We start from the raw sequence: 21825 nt of genomic DNA, 5'->3' as shown, positions 1-21825 counted from the left end.
TCGAAACGCAAACCACCAAGCGAATTGGGAAGTCGCATCCCTTAGTGAGGATCACTTGCAAGGCTGAAGCGGCACCACCGCAGTTGCACACGCCCCTCAAATTTAGGTACACCGTACCCCATAGCGAATCACCGTGCCGTGGCTAGCGGCATCTGGAACCCCAACCCCAGCCCCAGCCCCAGCCAACCTGCCCGACACATGGGCACTCCGTCAATGATTCCACTGCATTTACATATCCTGCGACCGACTTGCACAAGAAAATCAGTCGTCATTTTTGTTCCCTTTCAACGACGAAAAACCGCCCACGTATCAGACCTCTCTACCTTTACGAACCACCGACAAAGCCTCTTCGAAAGCGATTCTGAACGCTCCGACAACACTCGTACCGGTACCCCTTCTGAACACCGACCCGAAACTTTTTATTGTCTCCTGCCAGACCGACCGACATTCGAATTGCCCACGATGTCGAGCTCACTCGAGCGTCAGCAGGCGTCGTTCATGAGCAGCATGTCCGCCGCTTCCTCGAAGCTGGCGGGCACCAAGCGCGCTCTCGCCCCGCCATCGCCGTCGCCCTCGGTCGGCTCCGTCGCCTCGGCCGTCGCTGCCGGCAGCGGCACCCCTCGCAAGGCGGCAGACCGCGTCGACACGCCCGCACACAACATCGTGTACTCTCAGCCGGCCGCCACCGGCACCGGCCTCAACATCATCACACAGGTTACATACGCTATCGCTTGGCTGCGCGGCAAAGATGAGCCGCGCACGTACCTGGAAATCCTGGGCCACCTTTCGGGCCTGCACTGGAGCCCGTCGTACCAGGAGGAGTTTGTAGAAGCGATGCGCCGCACGCGCGAGATTCAGTGGATTCCCGACCCGAACTTGAGCGAGCAGACTTGGCAGAGCGGGACGTATCTACACCGACCCAAGGTGCCCGGCGTCCGGAACAAGACGCAGCTGCTGGCCTACCTACAAAAGAAGACGGACGCGAGCTGTGTGGGTGTGAAGGAGCTCAAGGACGGCTGGCCCGATTGCGAGAAGGCCATCAACGAGCTCGAGGCGGAGCACAAGATTCTGGTGATCCGTGTCAAGAAGGAAGGCTCGCCGCGCTATGTCTGGCTGGATGATCCCAGCTTGTTCCACGAGGTCGATCCGGAGCTAAAGGTCATGTGGCAGAAGGTCGAGGTGCCGGGAACCGATACGATTGTTCAGCGACTCAAGGCCGCGTCGCAGAAGCCGGCGAGCGAGGATCCGAGGGATAAGATGACGGCTGCGCCGAAGGCGGAGAAGAAGAAGAGGGCGCAGAGGAGGACGGGCAAGGCGACGAATACGCACATGGAGCATTTGCTCAAGGATTACAGCCACATGAAGCGGTAAAGGGGATTTTGCGTCTTGTGGAGCCCTTGGTTTCTCTACCGGTTTGAGATGACCTTCAGACGGTCAATGGCAGGTGAACAGTTGCGGAATCAGACATGGTCGTTACGGCTGCCAAGTCGAGGGATCTGTCCGCCTCACGGCTACCTTCCATCATTATTTCCGAGACGCACATGGGAACCTTTTTTTTTTTTATTTTTTTTTCCTTTTTTTTTTCGGCTTTTACAACCATATAACAATCACACGAACAAAGCATTTGGAAATGGCGTTTGAGAGGGAACTCACGCGGGACAATGGGGTTTTTTATACGGTCGCAATTAGAGAGATGGATACGGTAGGAGGCAAACTCCTACGAAGGGAATCCGCAAAGAGTCATGGTATCCGAGTGGTATAATTAGTGGGTTCATTCGACTGTCTTTGTGGCTCTTTTTTTTTTTTTTTTCTTTTCCTTTTTTTTTCTTTTCCTTTTTTTTTTTTTTTTTTTTTTTTTTTTTCTCTTTCTGCTCTTCTTTTTATAGCAAAACTGGCGCGGAATCATCAGAGGGGATTTTGGGGGACATCAGCAACGAAATCCAGGCATCTCATCGATGCTTTCAAGTCTTGGTTTCAAGATACTCGAGATACGAACTAGGTTGAGGAGATCAGTTTGATATCATAATTTACACAAACAGCACACCCGTGAACAACCACAACTACTACTCCCGCTTGAAGTCAAACCTGCATCGTGCTCAACGCCTGGTCTGTGTTCATTTATGCACCACTACCCTCTTCACCACCCGGTATTACCTTTACGATCTATAGCCCCTTCAAGCTGGACACTTGATGGCAACTTTGTGGCTGATCGATTCCCTTCTTTCCCGCATCACATCCCGTAATGAATCTCTTCTCAAACACCCTCCTTACTCCTTCCACTCTTCCCTCCCCAACTTGACAATCTCATCCTGTTCCAACACCCACCATTTCCCCGGCGCCTTCCCCTCCTCCGCCATTTTCGCCGCCTTGACCGCCGCCCTCGCAATCACCTCCGCCTCCTGCGCAAACCGATCCTGCACGCCCAGGCTAACCCACCTCCCCAATCCCCTTACCAGCCCATACAGCAATCCCTGACCCGCATGCTGTGCCTTCTCCCTCTCTCCCAAGATCAAGCCCGGCCTGAGGATGATGCCGTGCTCGAAATCCAGAGACTGAATCGTATCCTCCACCCCGCGCTTCATCTGCGAATAGGGCACCTTGGTGCTCAAAGCGCCCCTAGTCCCCGCGGACGAGATAAAGACAAAGTTCTTGACTCCCGCTTGTTTGGCGGCTTTGGCTAGGTCCACGTTGAGGTCGTGGTCAATCTTCCACTGGTTGGCGATGCCGCCTGCCGCGACGCGAGTGGTTCCCAGAGAGGAGATGACGGTTGTCGGCAAGGGAACCAGGGAGGAGAGGAGGGTAGGCCACGTTGAGGTATCGGCGTTGACGGTGGGAGAAAGGCGAGAGGAGTTGGTTGGGTTGGCGGGCGCGCGGCGGGAGATGGTTTGGACTTGGGAGGAAGTGGTGGGTGAGGTGAGGAGGGTTGAGAGGATGTGGGAGCCGACGAGGCCGGTTGAGCCGATTAGGGCGGTGGAAGTGGGGGTGGAGGTTGACATTTGGATGTGTTGTTTGATGTGCGTGTTATACCAAGTTTCAAAGCTGGAGTCTGTGGATTTGTCGAAATGGTGGTTGTCGGTGTGGTAAGAGAAGGTGAAGAGCTATCGGTATGAGTTGAAAGGGAGCTTAAAGATATTGAAATTCCAGTGGGGTGGGTGTTTATAGTGAAATTCACGCGAGCACAGACGGACGGGAGGAACCTATTCGACAAGGAAAGGTGGGGAAAACAATCATTCGGGTAACGGTGCTAGGATACTGCCAAAAGATGATGGCTTGACTTGATGCCATCGGTAGAGATTTTGCTCCCGGATTTCACGGAGTCGGCTCAAATTACACGTGTAAAGTGTGTGATAGTGTTTGGTACTACGAGAAACGGAGAAGCAATTCGAAAACGGTTCTTGCAAGGGTACGACTCCAGAAACCATCTGCGGACCTTTGATGGAGCCTAGCTCTCATCAAAGAGAACCCTGATGGACCCTCAAGATCAATGATCGAGCCTCAATTTGCAGCGGCTTCTCACCCAACGTCCTTCATTTGTGACCATTATTGAACAAAGTCTGATGGAAGGATTGAATTAAGATTAGTGTCATACTACAATGAACTGAAGCAATTGCCACCGTCGAGATGAGCTTCGGCAGGAATTAGGAAACTGAAGGCGTTGTACAACGGGAGCTCAATATTACCTAATGTCGTCATAGAAGCAGGGAACTGAACTCGAGTCATCTCGAGCAAAGACCCTAACCCTGAAAACCCCTGAAGTCCTCCCCCAGAAACCGCGAGCCCCACTCTTCCCGCAACTGGAGCGTCGCAAAAAAGAACTTTCCAAAAGTCAGGCCTCGACTGAAGGTGGGGGGGAAAAAAAAAGTCAACATTTGCCCTCCTGCCGGCTGAAATAAGTTCAGCACTCTCAACTTAACGGTCCTTTACGCTTTCCACATCGCACCTCCGTGGAACACGACTCTCAGTGCACCGAAAGCTTCAACTTGTCAGCGTCAAAAAAAGACCACCAAACCGCAATCATGGCCACCCCCACCCCAGGTAAGCTTTGCGACAATGGCCTAGAAAAACGAGAGAGACAGTGACTAACAAACCTCTCTCCCGCTCTAACAGCAACCTGCCAATCCCAATTCGAACAAGGCGTTGCCATTGCCCTGCATCTCTGGCCCGCTCTCTCCCTCGCCGTGCAGAACAACTGGGGCGGTCCCGACTCGGCCGACAAACGCGACTGGTTCGCCGGCGCCGTCGTCGACCTCTTTCCCGATCTGAACAAAGTGCTCGCTCCTGCGTCCGAAAAGCAACAACAACCCTCGAACACAACACAAAAGTCCACCGACGACCATGAAGAAGCAACAGAAGAACCCGACCAGCTCGACATTGAGACCGTCCTCCTGCAAGTAATGCTGGACGAGTTTGAGGTCAACGTCGATGACGACTCGGCCTTCGAGGTGGCCGAGCAGATCCTGCGCGTGCGCCTGGGCTGTCTAAAGGGCAAATTCGACGAGGTGGATGCGCTGCGCAGGCGGTTCGAGGGCAAGGGAGGCAATAAGAAGGTGGTGTTCAAGAAGGCGGAGGACCAGGATAACGACACCGATTGGGACACGGATGACGACGAGGAGGTCGACAGTGATGAGGAGATGGGTGACGCGCCGGCGCTGGTTCCCACCACGCAGCAGCCAAAGGAGAAAGTCGAGCCTGAGGTGGATGAGGATGGGTTCACCAAGGTTGTGGGCAAGAAGAGGAGGTGAATTGGTTTTTGGAACCTCCAAATTTGAAGAAGATTGAGAGGGAGGTGGGAAGGGCTGCGAGTGTGACGGGAGGATGATCATATTCCTGGTTCACCCCGGTTCGCTGAACGAAGAAGAGGGCTGGTCAAAAGGAAGAAGCAGAAGGGGGCACGAGGGAAAGCTGGAGGAGCAAGCAACATCAACTTGCTCTCTCAGGCTCTGCGCAAAGATACTTGCGGAAACAGGGTCTCAATATTGACGACAACATGCGGGCTCATCATCTTCACATCACTCCGAAACCTTGGACCATAACCAACAAAGTTAAAACGCCAACTCAAGCCAGTATTATCATCGCCCGTAAAACATTATAGTTGTGTCCAGCACATGTACGCGCCCACCAATTCGCCCATGAACATCATTCCCCGAATCCTTACTCCCAGTCTTCCTCATCGCTGCTCTCGTCGGCCTTGCGACCCTCATTAGGACTGTTGGGCGCACGGCTGGGAACGCCAGAAGCAGCGCCAACGACGTCATAGCTCGCTTCGCTGTCGGCCTGCGACTTCTCGTCGTTGGACTTTCTAGGTTCCGAGGGCTTTAGGCTGCCCTGAGCAGCCGCGCCAGTTGATGGGGGGTTGATGGTAGTGGAGGATTCGGTGGAAGAAGACCGCGCGGCCGGCTTCTTGCTGGTAGCTGGCGCAGCCTTGTCGTCCCTGGATGTCACCTCCTCCGAAGTGTTTTCCTCGTCAGAGGAGTCCTCATCCCACCCAACTTCCTCTTCAGCGGAAGCAGCTGTTATAGGGTCACTTGTTAGCATATCCTTCGTAGACTGGGGTTAAACCAAACCCCTCGCAAAATCCATCCAAATGCATTCAACAAGGAATTTAATTTTCTTACCCTTGAGCAAATCTCTCCTCCTCGCCTCAGCCGTTTCGATGCCGTGCCTCAAGAAGTAATATCTCTTCCAGAAATCGGCATACGGCACCTGATCAGGCACCAGCTTCTCCATCGTCGCCCTAAGCTCCGGGTACTTATCCAGATCCGCCGCGATCGCCTCCGTTTTCTTATCGACATCAAACTCATTGACCCAAGCGTCATACTCCTGTCCGCTCGCGGGCTCCTTGCTGAAGCTCTCAAGGGTGGTGTGGATGACGTGTAGCTGCGCGTCAAACCGCGACGTGTGAATTACCCGCTTGCCCTGCGCGTCCTTGCTCTCAAAAAGCACGCTGTTGTTATTCCTGCCCTCCTCGGTCCGCTTGGCTGCTTCCTCTTCGCTCGGAGGCGCGATCTTGATGGCGTCCTTGAGAAAGTCGCGCAGGTTGGAGCCGAAGCGAAGGAGGGCCTCGTCGGCGGCATCCTCGGCCTTTTGGAGGTCCTTGAGACGCTTGGCGGCCTCGCCACGCAGCCGGGCAAGGACAGAGTCATCTTCCTGCTGCTGCTTCAAGGAAACCTCGGCAGACAGGTCCTTGACGGTCGTGGGGGTCGTTTGTTCGTCTTTGGAAGCGGAGGAGGATGAGGATGAGGAGGATGAAGCTGCCGTGACTCCAGACGACGCGGCGGCGGCGGCCGAGGCAGCTGCCTGGGTGGTGGCTATGGAGAGAGCGCGGGTACGGCTGATGAGGGTGGTGCGCAGGTCGCTGAAACCGCGCGTGGCATCTTGACTGACGGCTGACAGTTCCTTTTCGGCTTCGCGGTAGACGGATTCGCCCTGGAAAGTGTTGGGAAGAGACAAGAGTTAGTATAGTTGGTCAAGTGCGGTGGGGTCGCGCTACTTGAAGCCTTTGTTGGTGACGTGAAAGGCGGTGACCACATACCTGCTTCACTACATTACCGAGGAAACCACCAATTCTGGCACCCCAGGGACTGTTCGAAAAGGCTCGGTAGGCGTCTTGAAACTCGGCGTTCAACGTCGGAGGTTGAGCAGTCGTCTTGTCCGATGACGAGGAGGCCTGGTTGTCATCGGTCAAGGTCTCCTCCTGGATGTGGTCATATGCGACATCCATGGCTACTGTAGGGATTTGGTCGACAGCGTCGGCTATGAACTCTGTGGTACTTGGGTACTGTACTGCTCGAAAAAGGATGAAACGCGTGTATGGAGTGGATTAGAGACTGCCAAGAATCCCGACTTTACGCCGTTGGCTGTGATCACGGTTGCAGCCGAAGTGTTGATTGTTTGGCGCAACAGTCGAGGATGTCAGTTTTCTGGTGGATCGATCCATGGGAGGCTGATCGATCCCTTCCCTTGAATCCCCGCCGCAGCTGTAGCGCTGCCGTCTTGCCCGTGTCATGGTGCCGCATCCACTGTGGGGAAATGGATGCAAGCACTGCAGCGAGCAGCAACCACCGCCGGGAGGACATTCCTGGCAGCACGGGCCTTTTCCCATCGGTACAAAAGACAATTCAAGACTCGACACCCGACTTTTAAACGGTAACCACATGAATCGGTGACATTGTTCTTCGAGATTCCCCGCCGTGGCAGCCGAAGCTGACTACGGGACAAGCTCATGTGTGTCCAACATGGCCTGATTTTGTGTCCAGGCTCCAGGCTGGCCAGGTAATCCAAACCAGATGGCAAGTTGTCCGTAAGCTGAGAATTGTATATTTTGTAGCCACTCGGAGATAAGCCATGCGGGCTTCCTATCGACGAGGCGTCTGAACTGCCGACAGGAAGACGGAAACAACGTGGGATCTTCAATGGGGAGACTGGGTCTCGAACTCAGGTCTCAGTGGCAAACCAGCATGCCAGACTCGAGCTAATTGCGACGGTGATAATCACGACACCGAGTGCGCCCATTTTTCAAACAAATGCCCCTGGCTGTTGTTTGCTTGGACACAGTACACGTGTAGTGTACACTATTTGTGGTTAAGGTTTGTAAAACTCAAGTTGATGCGGAGATAGAGGAGAGTGCATCTCTTTCACCGTCGAACAAAGGCCACTTATTATCCACTCCGGTGTTTTGCCTGCAAGAATCTCCACTTGGGGTACCCGCGGAAACTGATGTATTTCCACGTCGATGAAAAGTGGACGGGCTGCACTCGAGAGGCTCCGACTAGAACTACATACTGTAGTACATACACGTGTAGGTCAAACAAAAAGTGGCTTTTTTTGTACGGTTCAAGAGATTGACACTGGCAGCTCTTGCTTGAAGCCCACTCACGTCAAATCGGTCAATGTGATCCTCTACGTAGTGGGACGCAATGAAACAAGAGAAATCCCTTATAGGAAAAGATACCGACATAGAGGTACCTTTTGTGGAAACGGTCCGACTGATTTTGATTGATTGTCTGCATCTGATAGAACTCACTGTCAGTCCTTTTGTTGAACGAATCGACTCGGGGTGTCGTCGGCATGTCAAGGTGTGCTGACAGTTGCCAGAGCCGGTCACGGCGCACCCGACCCGACCGTCCAGGAACGATCCAGACGTTCCCTTCGACTGATTTTCGCTGACAAATTGACTTTGGACTGAAACCCCTCCACGCTCCACTTGGACACCCCCAAGCGTCCATGCGCCCAATTGTGCCCCGTGTAGCCCGCATTCTACGAGTTTGGCCCTGTAACCAAAGAAGAGCGTCCACTCTTTTCGCCCGCTTTTGGACGGTCTCGCTTAGTCTCGTCCCCTCCATCGCCAAAGACCGCCCAAGAGTCCTTCCCTTCTCAGATCTGAATCGTATCAGCGAACCAACGAAACACAAACCTGCTCTGCAGCCTGTGCCGTCGCCTCTCCAATCGCAGAAAAGGAGCCCCCGCGGGATCATACGTGTACCTTATTTCCTGAACCCAATTGCTGACAGGATTCCGAAAGGCTGAGTGCCAGGTGAGTCAGGTGTCAGGCCGATAGGTTTGCCCATCAATTCAAGTCAGCGTCCGCCGCCATCCCACCCACTCGGCTCGGCCAACGGTTAGTTCTGTTCCAGCAGGCAGTTAACCTTTCCGGCTCACATCTCGGGCACTCGCAATTTTCTCCCCCCTTCTCTACACCTTCTGCCACAACTTCGCCCTGGTACCTCTACCTATTCCGTGCAAATACATCCGCGTCTTTTGTAACTTGCCACTCGGACCAAGTCCCCTCTCTTCTGTCTCAGTTCAAGTTATCCTACTGCCTTCCTCTCGTTTTGACCCCCGGCAAACCCCATCACCTCACACCGAACGTCTTCCTTGGGAGAAGACTTGAGTCTCGAAAACTAGAGAAGCGGGAGAGAACTGGACAGGAACTGGAACTGCCCGGTTTGGTATTCCGTCCTAGCCCGCAACGCTCAACGAGTTTTCTGCCTTTCAAGCTGCTAGTTGCGTGGCCGCTGGCTCGTCCCCGTCTGATCCAAAGTCAGTCTACGGTGCTGTCGAAACGTCATCGTCTCCGCAAGAGATTTTCTATCGTCACCCGTACTAGCATCTGATCTACCCCGACATCAGTTTTCGACCAGGACATACGTACATCTTGGGCCCGGTACCCCGGACCTCCGCTAAAACACATTGCCATTGGACCCGCGGTCTTGATACTCGACAATTGCCGCCTGTGCGGCTCCGACCGCTAGGAGCGATCAGATCACGAGAGTGAATTCATCCCATCCTTTCAACATCCAAGGTCTTTCCTCGATTCAACCGACTGCTCTACCTCTTAGTCACCATCTCCAATACAAGACAACCGAAAATGACGTCGACTCAGAACCCTCTTCACAATCTCGTCCTCACCCCGCAGCAACAAAGCCTGTTGTTTGCCGCCCTCAATTCCAACAAGCCCATCAACACACAAGCCGACCTCTCTGGTCTATCCGCAATGTACAACGGAACGTCTGCCCAAGGACTCGACCCTATGGGTTTCCAGCACACCCCGAATTTCGGTTACGACTACGGCCTTGATGGACAACATGACCCCAACTTCGATTTCAACTTCGACACTGGTGATCAATCCCACATGACGGACGATCGGTCCAATGCTCCAAGTGATTCCAAGTCGGGCTCCGCCGATGTGGAGTCCCCCGACAAGCGCAGTCATCCGGATGACGACGAGGAGGAGAATAGCGAACCAAAGAGGAGAGAGGGCGAGGGAAAAGTTGCCAAAAAGCCCGGCAGGAAGCCTCTTACCACTGAGCCCAGCTCGGTAAGCCTGCCTCGGTCGATTGATCCTTTCGAGTCTCAGTAAGGATTGACTACTAACGTGACAATAACAGAAACGCAAGGCCCAGAATCGAGCAGCTCAACGAGCGTTCAGAGAACGCAAAGAAAAGCACTTGAAGGACCTTGAAACCAAGGTCGAAGAGTTGAAGAAGATCTCCGAGACTGCCAACCATGAGAACGAGATTCTTCGCAAGAAAATGGAGAAGATGAGTAACGAACTGAACGAGTACAAGAAGCGTCTATCGTTGATGACAGCTCGACCCCCGATGGTATCACCTCGGGCTATGCCGTTCGGCAACTCCTTTGTCAGCAACCTCAATGATGTCAATTTCCAGTTTGAATTCCCCAAGTTTGGCGGTCCTCTTCCTGGACCACAATCTGCAAATCAAACCAAGAAGGGAACCCCTGTGTCGCCCCCTTTGTCTTCAACAGGTCGGCTGGAGCAACCCACGAATGGCGTCAGCACCGGTACTACACCCAATTACGGCCAAATAGGCCTTGATACACAAACCAAGGAAGACTTGGCCCATTACTCGGCCGATCTCTTCACACCTCAGTCCGCAAGAGGTGAGGGAGCGAACTTTTCGACCAGGGGAACAGATTCTCAGTACAATGCGGGGGCCGGCACGTCAACGAGTTCCCCGTCCTCTTGCGCTTCGAACATGGGTGGCGCTAGTTCGTCGTGTGGCACCTCCCCAGAGCCTCTAACTCATTCGCCCGTCGGATTGAAGTCAGTAGATACGATGGCCACAATCGGAGAAGAGCAACCAGGCGTCATTGGTTCAGGGCAGCCAGGTAAGCATTCACCAGTCTTCAATGTTCGCTCTGATTGTATAGGCCAGAATTTACCAACACTTTCTAGACTTTAATACTTTTGGTGTTGACAACACTCTCAACTGGTTGCCTCAAGACAATTTCCAGTTTGATCCGCAGCTCTTCGGAGATTACCGAGAGCCTCAGAACAATGTCCTCAACAATGGATTTGACGATTGGTTGACCAATGATGCATTCGATGCGGATTTCCTGGCACCGTATAATCTGCCACCAACAGCTCCAGGGTTGCTGCCACCACAACCCGAAGCAGAATCACAACCACCGAAGAAGGATCTCATCGCTCAGATCGATGAGGTCAACGCATCGGATGATGGAGTCAGAGAGCAACTTGATTGCAGCAAGATCTGGTATGACCAAACCGAGAGAGGCCTCGAAAATGTGACTTTTATTAACATGTTCAACAGGGACAAATTGCGCAGTTGCTCCAGTGTACAAAACCAAGAGATTGATATGGACGCCTTGTGCTCCGATCTGCAGAAGAAAGCAAAGTGCTCTGGCTATGGTGCTGTGGTTGATGAGAAGGAGTTCAAGAGTGTTCTGAAAAAGCACCTAAGTCCTGAAGCAATGGCGAGGTGCGAGAAGGACTGTGAAGAGGAAAAGGCACGAAAAGCAGCTGCCACACTGTAGGAGTGGCTCGCTTACATGCTCATGACTGCATAGAGAAAGTTTTCTCTTGATTCAGAACGACGTCTTCACGAGTACACTTGTCTCGATTTCTCAGATGGCATCCCACGATGGATGGCATTTTCTTCTTCCTCGCAATACGGATTTTATTCGGATCTTAAAGTTGAACAAACCTTGGACGGTCTTGCGTCCATTGGCTCGTTTACAATCAAGCGTGGGAACACATCACGAATACTGGCTAGGAGTTTACAAGATACCAGAGCATTTACAGCGTTGGGAAAACGGGCTTCTAGGTCCTGGACGGGTCGAGAGCGGGGCCGGTTACCCTTTCCTTCTGGTAGCATGGGTCACTCGGTTGACGCACTCTATGAGAATACTCGTGCTGGTATGCGAATGGGCAGTCCATTGTTGGGTGTCATAAAACCACGGAGGTGCGCTTGGACTTCACAGTAACTAGCAGGATAGTGAGGGGATCCGGAGTTTTGTCGGCTTTTTGATCTATACCAAGGGTCGGTCTCGAATTAGACCACATGACTTTGAGTCAACGGGTTTAGGATTGCATACGGCTTTGAGCGGAATGGTATCTATCTTATTGTATCCCAATAAACCACTCTTTTACTTGCTCATGAAGCATGACATCAGTAGTTAAGCTAGAAATAATTAGTGTTCGGTTCATCATGTCGTGGTCCCGTGCTTTCGCCTGTCCCTTTTTTTTTTTTTTTAGAGATTCACGTTTCCCCTGGGCGTCACTTAGACACCATCCATAGTCTGCTCTTGACCTTCCTCCACCTCCACGCGAACTCACCCCATCATCACTGTAGCTATAACCATTTCCTGCGAAGTGGTGGTCTGCTGAGAGCTACTTCAAGATATGGCATGATTACATGTAAGCGACAATCTCGTGATCCCTGTAGACAAGCGAGGCTTTCAGGCTTCTTCATACTAGGAATGGGGGAGTTGTGAGGATATGAACTGATAGTTTCAGGCTTGGAAAGAGGCAATCACCGTTTTACGTAGGCATATCAGAACACGACAGTACACGCAATAATACATTAGTGATGGTCATTGGTGGTGGTCAAGGCCAAATTCAAACCATGCTACAGAGGGGAGCCTTTCGGACATCTGTTAACCTTCCCAAAACTATATCTTACAAGTTACCCTCCTTCTCCAATTCCTTCGGTCCCAGATCCTCTTCTTAATTTCCTACACCATCAGGTTCCAGAGTCTCTCGGAGCCATCCCACTTCCCTCCTGTTCCTTGGCGTTCACACATAAACCAGCAATCGGAGTTCCCCTCTCCCTGAGAGAATACACCCAAAGCCCAATGAAGTCGTCAAGCACAAGAGGTATCAAACAAGAACGGGCAGAGAGAACCCAATTCCCTTCAAGCCACCCTCGTCAGCTCGATCAAGCACCTCCGTCCCGCTTGGCATACTCCTCCTCCATCCTCTCCTCATAAAGCCGATCAGCTTCCAACTCAGCCTCGGTCTTGGGCCTGCTGCTGCCTGCTCCGGTGTTCACTCCAGCGCCGGTGGGCCTTTGGTGGGAGGAAGACTCATGCTCATGCTCCTTCTTGTCCTGAGCGGGCATGGAGGCGTTGGGGATGTTGGAGGTGGTGGTGTCGGAAGAAGACATCTTGGTGATGTGTTTTGGGGTTTGGAAGGGGTTGTTGTTAACTCAATCGACTCGAGTGTCAGAGGTGGAGATACTGCTTGAGCTTAATACAGTGATGATTTGGCCGGGTGGGGTGATTTAAAGTGGCTCCTGATTTGGTTGGAACTAATAAATAGACTCGAAGGAAATAGGCGCTTGTTGTGTGATGATGAAGATAGGAAGCGAATCAAATATACCCGTTGGGGAGAGTGTCAGGTCAAGAAAGACAACGGAAGGGCTGCCTCATGTGGCAAAGGTGGCGAGCATTGTGGCTACGCAACACCTGTATTGTACACGTCTTTTGGGGGTAATTGGGGTAACATCTCGCCGTATATACGACGGAACTTGTTCCTGCTTCTTCATGATTTGATGTCCGCTACAACTCGGCCGAACTCCATAGTCTCTAAGTCTCGACCCTTGGCATTTCCACTGGGTGCTTAGATAAGGTAGCAACGGGCTTTTTATGTTGATAGAACGTTACTTCAAGTGGAAGATGTTGATAGTGGGGTTCACCTGGAGATCCCGGTAAGTGATGAGTATACGACTAACACTTGCCCGCTTCGAGACATCTCGGAAGACGTTGGTCAGCATGTCTACAAGTGTATGAACAAAAAGGCGCAGAACAATTCATTCAGAACTATCATAAGGTAACATGCATACATGATCCATATGGTCAGCAAGATCCAAGCCCCTTTTATGTGTATAATGTCAACACCGATCGCCGACGCCCTAGTCACCCTGCTGAGCCTTATGCCCAAACAACCACACACGATAATTCACCAACCCGACATTCAAAGTTTTGCGAGATCTCCCTCTGAGGCCGGCACGCATTTTAACTCTATCCTCCTCCTCATCTTTTCTCTAATCTCCTCCTCCGTATAGGGGCTCAGCGTCATAGGATCCAGCTCCTTCTCCTCCAGCGTCCCCGACTTGATCGTGGTAAACGTGCTCCTCATCGCGCTCCGCTTATCATCAGCACCATCAAGCCCTCCCTCAGAGGCAGTCGAATTCGTGACCCTTGCGATAAACCTCGACCACCCCTCCATACACCTATCCGCCTCTTTCAAGTTCTTCAACACCATGGCAAAGCAATGCGGCATGCCCTCGTACTCCTCAAACGTCACAGAAACCCCTTCGGCATGAAACCTTGCTGCCGTGAACTTGTCCTCGTCCGACAGCATCTCCCAACCCGTGCAAATGTATGTCGGCGGCGCACCACGCCAGCTGGGTGCCAGCAAAAGCGACACAAGCGGGTGCATGATGTAATCGTCGGCGACGTACATGCTCATGCGCGGCGGATTCGTGGGCCAGGCCGAGCACGGGGCGCGCAACTTCTCGGCCTTGTCCTGCGCCTCGAGGCCAGGGAGGTAGTCGAAGGCACCGTTGGTGACACACGACGGCGAGCTGTGGGTGATTTCTATCCAGGGCGAGTTGACGGCGACGCCGGCGGGTAGGGGGATGGAGCGCTCATGGCCGAGCCAGAACACGGTGGTGCCGGAGCGTTGCAGTTGCATGATGAGCTGGAGAAGCGCGAGCGAGAGATTGCCGCCTGCGCTGTCGCCGGCGATGACGATGTGCTCTGGCTTCACGGGCTCGTGGAATGCCTCGGGCGGTGGGTAGAGCAGGCCGAGGTACGAGACTAGTGCGTCCATGACCGCGGCCGGGAACGGGTTCTGCGGCGCAAGCCGGTAACGCACCGAGTAACACCTGCCGCCGGTCCGCTTGGCTAGTTCTCTGCATGTAGGCCTGTGTGTGGCCGGGTCCATGAGCCAGTAGGCGCCGCCGTGAAAGTAGAGTATCGTGGTTGGGGCTTTTACGTCTTTCATCATCTCGTCATACTTCTCCCGTTCTGGGATATCGGGCAGCTTCGCATCTTTGGGCACACCCGGCCTGTGTGCTGTCCACTCCGCCTCCACAGGAAGAACTTCTGGTACTTGGATCCTGGCCGTCTTCGGTTGGTCACGGTCTTGAAGCCCGTCGATGGCCTTGCTCAAGGTGTCATGGATGGCGCGCGCATCCTCCTCCGTGGGGATGGGCAGAGTGTACTTGCTGACCCATATCGTGCCCCGGATCGGGGGTACTCTTGAGAGCATCTTTTGGGTAAAAGTGATGCTCCTAGGCTTGGGCACGTCCATGAACGAGCGGAGCATGGCAATAGTGAGTTCCGTCCGCAAATCCTGGTATTTTGACGCCGGTGAGGCCTGCAACATGTGAAGCAGAGCCACCCGGGCCATCAGCGGGAGCTTGGATACCAGCTGGAGAAAGAGAGCGGTCTTGTCCATGGCGGCGGGCTTCTTGGTGGGTTTAGAGGTGACGGATGGGTTTGGGTGTTGGGGTCATGGTATCAGATCAACAGGGGCGAGTTCTCTTCTTATATTAGACCCCGAGATCCATAATAACAATGGGGCATTTCGGGTATCTAGGGATTCCGTTTGTGTTGTAACAGCCTGTAGGCGCTCCTTGTCTAATCATCTTCTTGAGCGCGTCCGCGTGGAGATTGGGGAAGGCTTGCGAGCGCAGATATCTCAGCGAATCTGCGGGGTGGTAATATCATTTATCATTATATCCGGCAGGTGGTTAAGAAAAAGAGCGAGTTGTGAGAGCTAAGCGAAGAACAGCAATGCAGAAACAATACGTATCCAGAGCGACGGACTTGACTTGCATCCCCTTTGTGGCCAATATCCCCTTCGGGTTTGGGCGAGACGAAGGCGCTATGAGAACATTGGCACAGGAAGAAAGGGATGATGGGTGGGGTCAATGTTTGGTTCCAAGCAAGCATTGCCCGATCAAGTAATAGCTACGAGGACTATTAGATGCGATTGGAAACTGAACCATGGCACGAAGGTGTATGTACCTTGAACCCGGGATGTCTTAACAGAGAATATTCCGCATCCGACCTCTCGGGTACGCATATGCTACGCTGAGGTAATGATTTGGCAGCGACATCAATACCTACACTACAATGTATCCTTTAGTTCTCTACAGAGGCCGCGGTGTTCTGACTGTACCGATGTGGCTGAAAGTCCTGAATAGAGGGCGACATAACCAAAGCCAGTTGTCCCTCTTTGACCGTTTGCGCATCTCTATTCGATCATGGCTTTTTTTTTTTTTTGCCCCTCCCCTCCAGTTTTTTTGGGTGGCTGAGGACAATAACCAAAAATTTGTCTCGGCAATGCCATAGCAGCGGTCAAAATAGTGAGGCAGAAATACTGGGCGGTCAGGTGTACGGGATGTCTCAGATCAATTCACGGCCTAACCTTATAAGATGTGAAAATGGTAGCTTTTGATATCATGCTCTAGGAAAATGCCATGCAACGTCCGCGCTTAAAGACCTTGCAGAAATACAAACGCGCTATCATGGAAAGGGGACTGAATGAGGTTGTCCCATGCTTCACAAGTGCTCCTGTGTATTGTCCTGCTTGAACAACGTACAGGAGCTTTATTACTATACAGAAAACCAGAGGGAGTCGCTCACTTTGGCCTTATGCTCATGCCGATTAATGTATCCAGGTTTCCCAGTTCCGGTGCTATTTTATCTTTGTGCCTGACTGGAGAACAGCTTTTTAAGCGGCTTCGTCGCCTCCGTTGCTGCTTGAGCCATCGTTTGTAGTACCGTTCGTGACTCCGACAGTCGAAGCCGACGCGGTTTTGTTGGCCATGGCCAACTGCCAAGCAGGGATAGTCGGCTTGCCTGCAGAGGCAATTCCGCTGCTGAAAGGCGAAGGCTTGGGGGCAGCAGGTTGAGCGAACTGCTGTTCCTGCTGGTATCTGGATTGCTCATCCTGCGCACTCGCGGCTCTGCTGTTTAAGTCTCCGTTCTCACCGCCGAGGGCTGGCGTGGCAGGGGCTGAAGAAGGAGTGGCGTTTCCGTTAGTATTGGGGCGAAGGTAGTTGTTGACGCTCGTCGAGGTGGCGGTTGGGTTCATGCGTTGCGAGATGAGGGTCTTGAGGCTCTTGAGTTCGGTATTGAGTTCGCGCAGCCTGTTGTCGGTCAAGTCCTTCTGGTTGTTGAGTGCCCTTGGAATCGAGTCCCTGAGATTTTGCACATCGTCCCGTACTCTCTGTGCTTCGTCGTCTCTGCGTCTGTTGGCTGCCTTGAGGTCCCTGACGACAGTCTCCAGCTCCTCGAGGGCATTGTCGAGTCTCTCTGTCCTTTCCTGCTCCGAGGCCTTGAGGATTTCGGTATCCTTGGCCAGCTGCTCAACCAGTTGGAATGTTTTGTCGAATTGTTCGTCGATGGACTTCTTGTCCTGCTCGAGACGCTCCGGCGTGGGAGGAGCAATCAAAGGATACACATAGCGCTGCCGAACGGTTAGAATTTCCTTTTATGTACATTGCACGGTGTTCGGCGGCCTACCTTGCCGAGATTGTATAGGCCGTACGACGCGCCTCCGACTACGGTCGCCAAAATGAACAGGTCCCTCCAGTCCCGCCTGACACCGTCGGTATTCGATTGCGGCCATGCGTATGGGGGATAGCCATAGTACTGCGGAGAGCCACCCTGTGCTGCGACGGGTCCGGCCGACTGCGCATAGGCGGGCGACTGGGCGTACGGTGGCGGTGGACCTCCTGATTCGGCGCGGGCGAGAGCAGCGCTGACTTCTTCCTGGGTGAGGTTCTTTGCTTGGAGAAAGGCTATCCGCTTCTCGATTGGCGAGGCGGCGACACTGGGGTCTTGAAGAACTGTGGTGTTGTTGTCGGGTGAGATTCTGGCCTGGCAATGTAGAGGAGGTAGCAGGGGACAAGACAGGGGCAGAACATACACTGCGCCGCCGAAGCGACCAGGTCCTCGCGGATGGCCATGACTGATGTTGTTTGATCGAAATGCGGCAGATGGCGTTCCCTTGTTGAGACTGGGCAGACGAGAGGAAAGAAGCAGACAGCTGAAACAGTCGCGACGCGATGGCAGACGGCGGCGGTTGATGGAATGATTATCGAAGGACGGGAGGCTGAATGCGATAGATGAAGTGGAAACGAACTGACTGGCAGCGGTTCGGGGGATGGCTGGGCCGCTGGATGGAGTCCTGAAGCCGAGGTTCACGGGACCGGGGGCCTGATTGTACACTAGACGTGGACTGCTAATAGCACCTTAACAGCTTCGCATCACTTGCACCCCCAGCACACTCGTGGAGGCATGCTGATCAGATAAATCACTATCTCCTCCCCTGACTCTCCTTTTCCTCCGACAGGCCTAGAGCGCAGCTGAGCATCCATTCCATGCAGTGACTGGCTCAGAGACGGGAGTGCAGAGCTGAAAAAGCACTGACCTGAAGCGAGCCAACACTCACCCTCAAGGTCGCTTTTGGACCCACTCCCGTCATTCACCTGCCGTCCCGATGCTTGGGGACGAGAACTGGAGTGCACTTGGCACTGTTCAGCCCAATGATTTCCACAGCCCCACCCACGTCGCCTTTCTTTTGTTTACTCTTCCTGACGGAGCAACCTCCCCCACCATCCGCAGAAGTCGACAACCTAGTCCCGTCTACACTACGGTGTCTTAATCTACCTACATACCTATGCTGGCCTGCATTAGGTTGCTGGCCGTACACGTACTTTTATCGCTACGACACGACGAAATCCGCGACTGCGGTTATGCATTGATTTCTGTCAGAGCCGCGAACACGTACCCACATTAACTCGAGCGCATACCTTAGCTCTACAAAGCTATCCGACATAATCACCACCAAGAGAATCATCGCCGACATCGATCCGACACAGTTGCACGTAGTGTAACACTCTTTTGTTCGCTTGCTTATATATTATCACGGAAACCACGCGACTAGGACGGCAAAAGGGAGGCGCACATTGACGAGGCCTTTGCCGTCATGTCGCAAGACAGCAACGCAGGCCTTTGGAGTGTTCGACGGCCAAGGGAGGTGCGACTTCCCCCCGTGACTTTCTTTGCGGCGTGTTTCCTCGGTCGAAACCTCTCCCCATCCGACGCGACCATGCACGATATTGACTCTGCTCTCTCTGTAGACTCTCCATGGCGTCAACCTCACGTCGGGCATTCCGGCACCACCCTCCACACTTAAGCGACAAAGCACCATCGGCACAATAGGAACGGGCCATGGTCGCTCTCTGTCGGGGAGGCAATCTCTGGCCCTCCCGCGACCGAGCCAACCTCTGTTCCAGCGATCCTCCGACATTGGCCTGGGCTCGGTAAAGCGCGCGTCGGTTCATAACATGAACACGTCGCAGTTCAAGCCCTATGGCACCCCAGGCAGTTCCGGTATTCCTCGATCATCGCAAGAACTCGACCGGCGAAGCAGCGTCTACCGCCCAAGCGCACGACCGTCGGCCGTCGGCGGAGGTCCCTTAGCTGGTGGGCATATGAGCTTCTTCCAGCAAGCGCCCCAGCCCGCCGGCGTGCCTCGCGATCCGCGCCCCCTCAAAGACCGTCAATTCCAAAATCGCATTGGCCAGGAGTTGCTCGAGTACCTCGCCAAGAACAATTTCGAGATGGAGATGAACCACAAGCTGTCCGACAACTTCACAAAGTCGCCGACACAGAAGGACTTCAACTACTTGTTTCAATGGCTTTACCACAGGATAGACCCGAGTTACCGGTTTCAGAAGAATATCGACCAGGAGGTACCACCATTACTCAAACAACTGCGATACCCATACGAGAAGAGCATCACCAAGAGCCAAATCGCCGCGGTCGGAGGTCAGAATTGGAGCACCTTCTTGGGATTACTGCACTGGATGATGCAGTTGGCACAGATGCTCGAAGGATACGCCCGACACCAGTACGACGACGCCTGTATGGAAGCCGGGGTCGACATTGCGGGCGACCAGATCATCTTTGATTTCCTCACCAGCGCATACCAGGATTGGCTCAATATGGATGACGAAGCAGGGGATGAAGACGTGGAGAGGGCACTACAGCCGCATGTGCAGGGAATGGCGGAGGCTTTTGAACGGTCAAACGCAAAGTACATCCAAGAACTGGAGATTCTCGAAGGGGAAAACGCCCGCCTGCTAAAGGAGATTCAGGAGCTCGAAAAGTCGACACCCGACCCGGCCATCTTGGACAACCACTTTAAGATTATGGAGGAGGACAAGATCAAGTTTGAAGAGTACAACACTCTAGCCATGCAGCGGACAGAAAAGTACGAAAACCGTATCCAGGTTCTCCGGGAGGAGCTGGGCAAGTTGCACGTGGAGCTGAAGGAGGCCGAGGAGGAGCGGCGACAAATGCAAAAGGCGGTGGACGACCAGGGGATCAGCATGCAGGATATTGACCGCATGACCTCAGAGCGGGAACGTCTTCAAAGGAGCATCGAGTCCGCTTCCCAGAGGCTCGAAGACGTCAAAAAAAAGGTCGCCGAGCGCGAGATGGAGGCGAGCCAGCGTCTGGACGAGCTCGAGCGGCTGGTTGAAAAGTACAACACGGTCGCCTACCAGATCGGACTGATCCCAGCCACGGCAGTCAATGCCAAGGGGAAGAATCTTGAACTGCAGGTAACTGTAAACGAGGGAACGCCCAACTTTGCTTCATCGATGCAAGGTGTATTGGGGCCAAACGGGCAGCCACTGGGCGGCGTGGAGAATGAGAGGTTGCTGGCCGACTCCACGACGGGATACCAGCCTGCGCATATCCTGAACCTGGATCTCCGAGGCCAAGTTAAGAACACCTTCCTGGCACTCAGGAAGGAGGTCTCGGAGAGGAGAAAGGTAGCTATGGATGTCATGATGGAAGACCATGACTTGCTCGATCGCGCTAAGGAGGCGATCGAAGATAAGCGTAATGAGGTCGAGGCTCTCGGGCATCGGGTGCGGGCGGCAGAGGAGGAGTATGAGAAGACTAAAGAGGTGATTAATGGCCGCGTGTCCTACGTGCTCGGTATCACTCATGCTAACAATGAGGTCTAGGTCACCAACGCCCAGAAAATGGCTTCAGATGCACAGATTGAGAAGATGGAGAAAGAGCTCGCCAAGATGCGAGCACAATTGTCCGAGTCTGTGCAGCTTATGGAGCAGAGGGAAATGAATACCAACATCGAGTAGGTTTGCCATGACTCTTTCAGGAATAGAACCAGCTGTGCTGACAAGTGGACAATAATAGGTATGAGCAACTCACGCTCCGAGCCAACGCACTTCGCGAAGAGCTCCACACGGAGACCATGCGCATGCTCAACGATGTCATCAAGTTCAAGATGCACGTCCAGCGAAGCCTGGAGGAGTACGAGACTTTTGTAGCAGACGAGCTCGAACAGGAGTTGGGGATTGACGACCAGGAGATGGAGGATGAAGATACCCCGATGGCCGATGTTTGAGTCGACGAAACGAAAACAAAAACCGAGCTGTTTCTTTTCAACTATTCATATTCAAAATGTTGTGTTGGATTGGATTGGATTGGGTTGGAAGATGAGAAACATTTCTGGAAAAGCATCAATTGTATGGGGCTATCACTGTCGAGTTATTATCAGCATTGCTTGCTGGACACGAGCTGGATTCCGGATACCTTTGGGTGAGCCAGGCGTTGGAATTGAGGTGCTTGTTATGAGTAATGCCACTTCATTGCTGTGCTTGAGCTTTATGTGAGCCTCTGCGTGATTAGACGTTGAAAGCTTGGAGGGCATCCCCATCATGCTATAGGTGCTGGAGGTAAAGAGGTATGCGAGACCTAACGACGTCGAGGTCTCACAAAATACTATGCCAGTATACGGGAACCCCCTAAACGGACCAGGGTGCTGATTTAAGCTTACAGCTTGGCAGTCCCACTGATGATGCGGCCCGAAGCTACAGTACCCCACTAACCACGAGCTTCGACTTCCCCAGACCGGACGGCGACCTAGGAAGCTGGAAACTTTCACATCTCACACAACACAGATCACCACTATCAACCCTCGAACCCATTCTCAACTTTCTCGCT

General features: G+C 53.2%; 9 protein-coding genes across 9 annotated transcripts; 4 read left to right on the top strand and 5 right to left on the bottom strand.

Annotated features, from left to right (window-relative positions):
• The first annotated feature begins 255 nt into the window (after window positions 1–255).
• Window positions 256–2106, top strand: NCU03909 (transcription initiation factor TFIIE). Its single transcript, XM_952455.3, has one exon. It carries the CDS (start codon window positions 463–465, stop codon window positions 1369–1371), a length of 909 nt encoding a protein of 302 aa, XP_957548.2. The 5' UTR covers window positions 256–462; the 3' UTR covers window positions 1372–2106.
• NCU03908 (fmp-52) lies at window positions 1929–3371 on the bottom strand. The gene has a single exon (XM_952454.3). The coding sequence runs from the start codon at window positions 2994–2996 to the stop codon at window positions 2268–2270; it is 729 nt and encodes a 242-aa protein (XP_957547.1). The 5' UTR covers window positions 2997–3371; the 3' UTR covers window positions 1929–2267.
• Window positions 3372–3812: 441 nt separating this feature from the next.
• Window positions 3813–5636, top strand: NCU03907 (pre-rRNA processing protein). The gene is made up of 2 exons (XM_952453.3): window positions 3813–4035; window positions 4108–5636. Exons 1-2 carry the CDS (start codon window positions 4017–4019, stop codon window positions 4740–4742), a joined length of 654 nt encoding a protein of 217 aa, XP_957546.1. The 5' UTR covers window positions 3813–4016; the 3' UTR covers window positions 4743–5636.
• NCU03906 (BSD domain-containing protein) lies at window positions 4870–7060 on the bottom strand. Its single transcript, XM_952452.3, has 3 exons — window positions 6533–7060; window positions 5616–6426; window positions 4870–5510 (listed from the first exon to the last, which is right to left on the bottom strand). The coding sequence occupies exons 1-3, from the start codon at window positions 6719–6721 to the stop codon at window positions 5152–5154; spliced, it is 1359 nt and encodes a 452-aa protein (XP_957545.2). The 5' UTR covers window positions 6722–7060; the 3' UTR covers window positions 4870–5151.
• Window positions 7061–8293: 1233 nt separating this feature from the next.
• Window positions 8294–11969, top strand: NCU03905 (hypothetical protein). Its single transcript, XM_952451.3, has 4 exons — window positions 8294–9817; window positions 9888–10629; window positions 10697–11015; window positions 11073–11969. Exons 1-4 carry the CDS (start codon window positions 9368–9370, stop codon window positions 11293–11295), a joined length of 1734 nt encoding a protein of 577 aa, XP_957544.2. The 5' UTR covers window positions 8294–9367; the 3' UTR covers window positions 11296–11969.
• Window positions 11970–12330: 361 nt separating this feature from the next.
• Window positions 12331–13238, bottom strand: NCU03904 (hypothetical protein). The gene has a single exon (XM_952450.3). It carries the CDS (start codon window positions 12924–12926, stop codon window positions 12699–12701), a length of 228 nt encoding a protein of 75 aa, XP_957543.2. The 5' UTR covers window positions 12927–13238; the 3' UTR covers window positions 12331–12698.
• Window positions 13239–13559: 321 nt separating this feature from the next.
• NCU03903 (lipase/esterase) lies at window positions 13560–15528 on the bottom strand. Its single transcript, XM_952449.2, has one exon. It carries the CDS (start codon window positions 15224–15226, stop codon window positions 13736–13738), a length of 1491 nt encoding a protein of 496 aa, XP_957542.1. The 5' UTR covers window positions 15227–15528; the 3' UTR covers window positions 13560–13735.
• Window positions 15529–16145: 617 nt separating this feature from the next.
• pex14 (peroxin 14) lies at window positions 16146–18161 on the bottom strand. Its single transcript, XM_952447.3, has 3 exons — window positions 17708–18161; window positions 17302–17627; window positions 16146–17245 (listed from the first exon to the last, which is right to left on the bottom strand). The coding sequence occupies exons 1-3, from the start codon at window positions 17745–17747 to the stop codon at window positions 16508–16510; spliced, it is 1104 nt and encodes a 367-aa protein (XP_957540.1). The 5' UTR covers window positions 17748–18161; the 3' UTR covers window positions 16146–16507.
• Window positions 18162–18349: 188 nt separating this feature from the next.
• NCU03899 (HEC/Ndc80p family protein) lies at window positions 18350–21484 on the top strand. Its single transcript, XM_952445.3, has 4 exons — window positions 18350–18820; window positions 18924–20762; window positions 20823–20953; window positions 21016–21484. The coding sequence occupies exons 1-4, from the start codon at window positions 18770–18772 to the stop codon at window positions 21224–21226; spliced, it is 2232 nt and encodes a 743-aa protein (XP_957538.3). The 5' UTR covers window positions 18350–18769; the 3' UTR covers window positions 21227–21484.
• Window positions 21485–21825: the final 341 nt, after the last annotated feature.

The sequence above is a fragment of the Neurospora crassa genome, linkage group VI (assembly GCF_000182925.2).
Source record: "Neurospora crassa OR74A linkage group VI, whole genome shotgun sequence".
NCBI classification, from domain to species: domain Eukaryota; kingdom Fungi; phylum Ascomycota; class Sordariomycetes; order Sordariales; family Sordariaceae; genus Neurospora; species Neurospora crassa.
Note: the sequence above shows the minus strand (reverse complement) of the source record. Positions and strands in the feature narration are given on the sequence as shown.

Bases quoted from the DNA above. Each gene is read 5' to 3' on its own strand.
- NCU03909 (XM_952455.3), top strand. From the start codon at position 463: ATGTCGAGCTCACTCGAGCGTCAGCAGGCGTCGTTCATGAGCAGCATG.
- NCU03908 (XM_952454.3), bottom strand. From the start codon at position 2,996: ATGTCAACCTCCACCCCCACTTCCACCGCCCTAATCGGCTCAACCGGC.
- NCU03906 (XM_952452.3), bottom strand. From the start codon at position 6,721: ATGGATGTCGCATATGACCACATCCAGGAGGAGACCTTGACCGATGAC. The intron at 6,427-6,532 runs GTATGTGGTCAC...AACACTTTCCAG, and splicing joins TCGGTAATGTAGTGAAGCAG to GGCGAATCCGTCTACCGCGA. The intron at 5,511-5,615 runs GTAAGAAAATTA...ACCCTATAACAG, and splicing joins GAGGAGAGATTTGCTCAAGG to CTGCTTCCGCTGAAGAGGAA.
- NCU03905 (XM_952451.3), top strand. From the start codon at position 9,368: ATGACGTCGACTCAGAACCCTCTTCACAATCTCGTCCTCACCCCGCAG. The intron at 10,630-10,696 runs GTAAGCATTCAC...AACACTTTCTAG, and splicing joins CATTGGTTCAGGGCAGCCAG to ACTTTAATACTTTTGGTGTT. The intron at 11,016-11,072 runs GTATGACCAAAC...CATGTTCAACAG, and splicing joins CTTGATTGCAGCAAGATCTG to GGACAAATTGCGCAGTTGCT.
- NCU03904 (XM_952450.3), bottom strand. From the start codon at position 12,926: ATGTCTTCTTCCGACACCACCACCTCCAACATCCCCAACGCCTCCATG.
- NCU03903 (XM_952449.2), bottom strand. From the start codon at position 15,226: ATGGACAAGACCGCTCTCTTTCTCCAGCTGGTATCCAAGCTCCCGCTG.
- pex14 (XM_952447.3), bottom strand. From the start codon at position 17,747: ATGGCCATCCGCGAGGACCTGGTCGCTTCGGCGGCGCAGT. The intron at 17,628-17,707 runs GTATGTTCTGCC...ACAACACCACAG, and splicing joins GGTCGCTTCGGCGGCGCAGT to TTCTTCAAGACCCCAGTGTC. The intron at 17,246-17,301 runs GTAGGCCGCCGA...ACCGTTCGGCAG, and splicing joins GCCTATACAATCTCGGCAAG to CGCTATGTGTATCCTTTGAT.
- NCU03899 (XM_952445.3), top strand. From the start codon at position 18,770: ATGTCGCAAGACAGCAACGCAGGCCTTTGGAGTGTTCGACGGCCAAGG. The intron at 20,763-20,822 runs GTGATTAATGGC...AATGAGGTCTAG, and splicing joins AGTATGAGAAGACTAAAGAG to GTCACCAACGCCCAGAAAAT. The intron at 20,954-21,015 runs GTAGGTTTGCCA...GGACAATAATAG, and splicing joins GAAATGAATACCAACATCGA to GTATGAGCAACTCACGCTCC.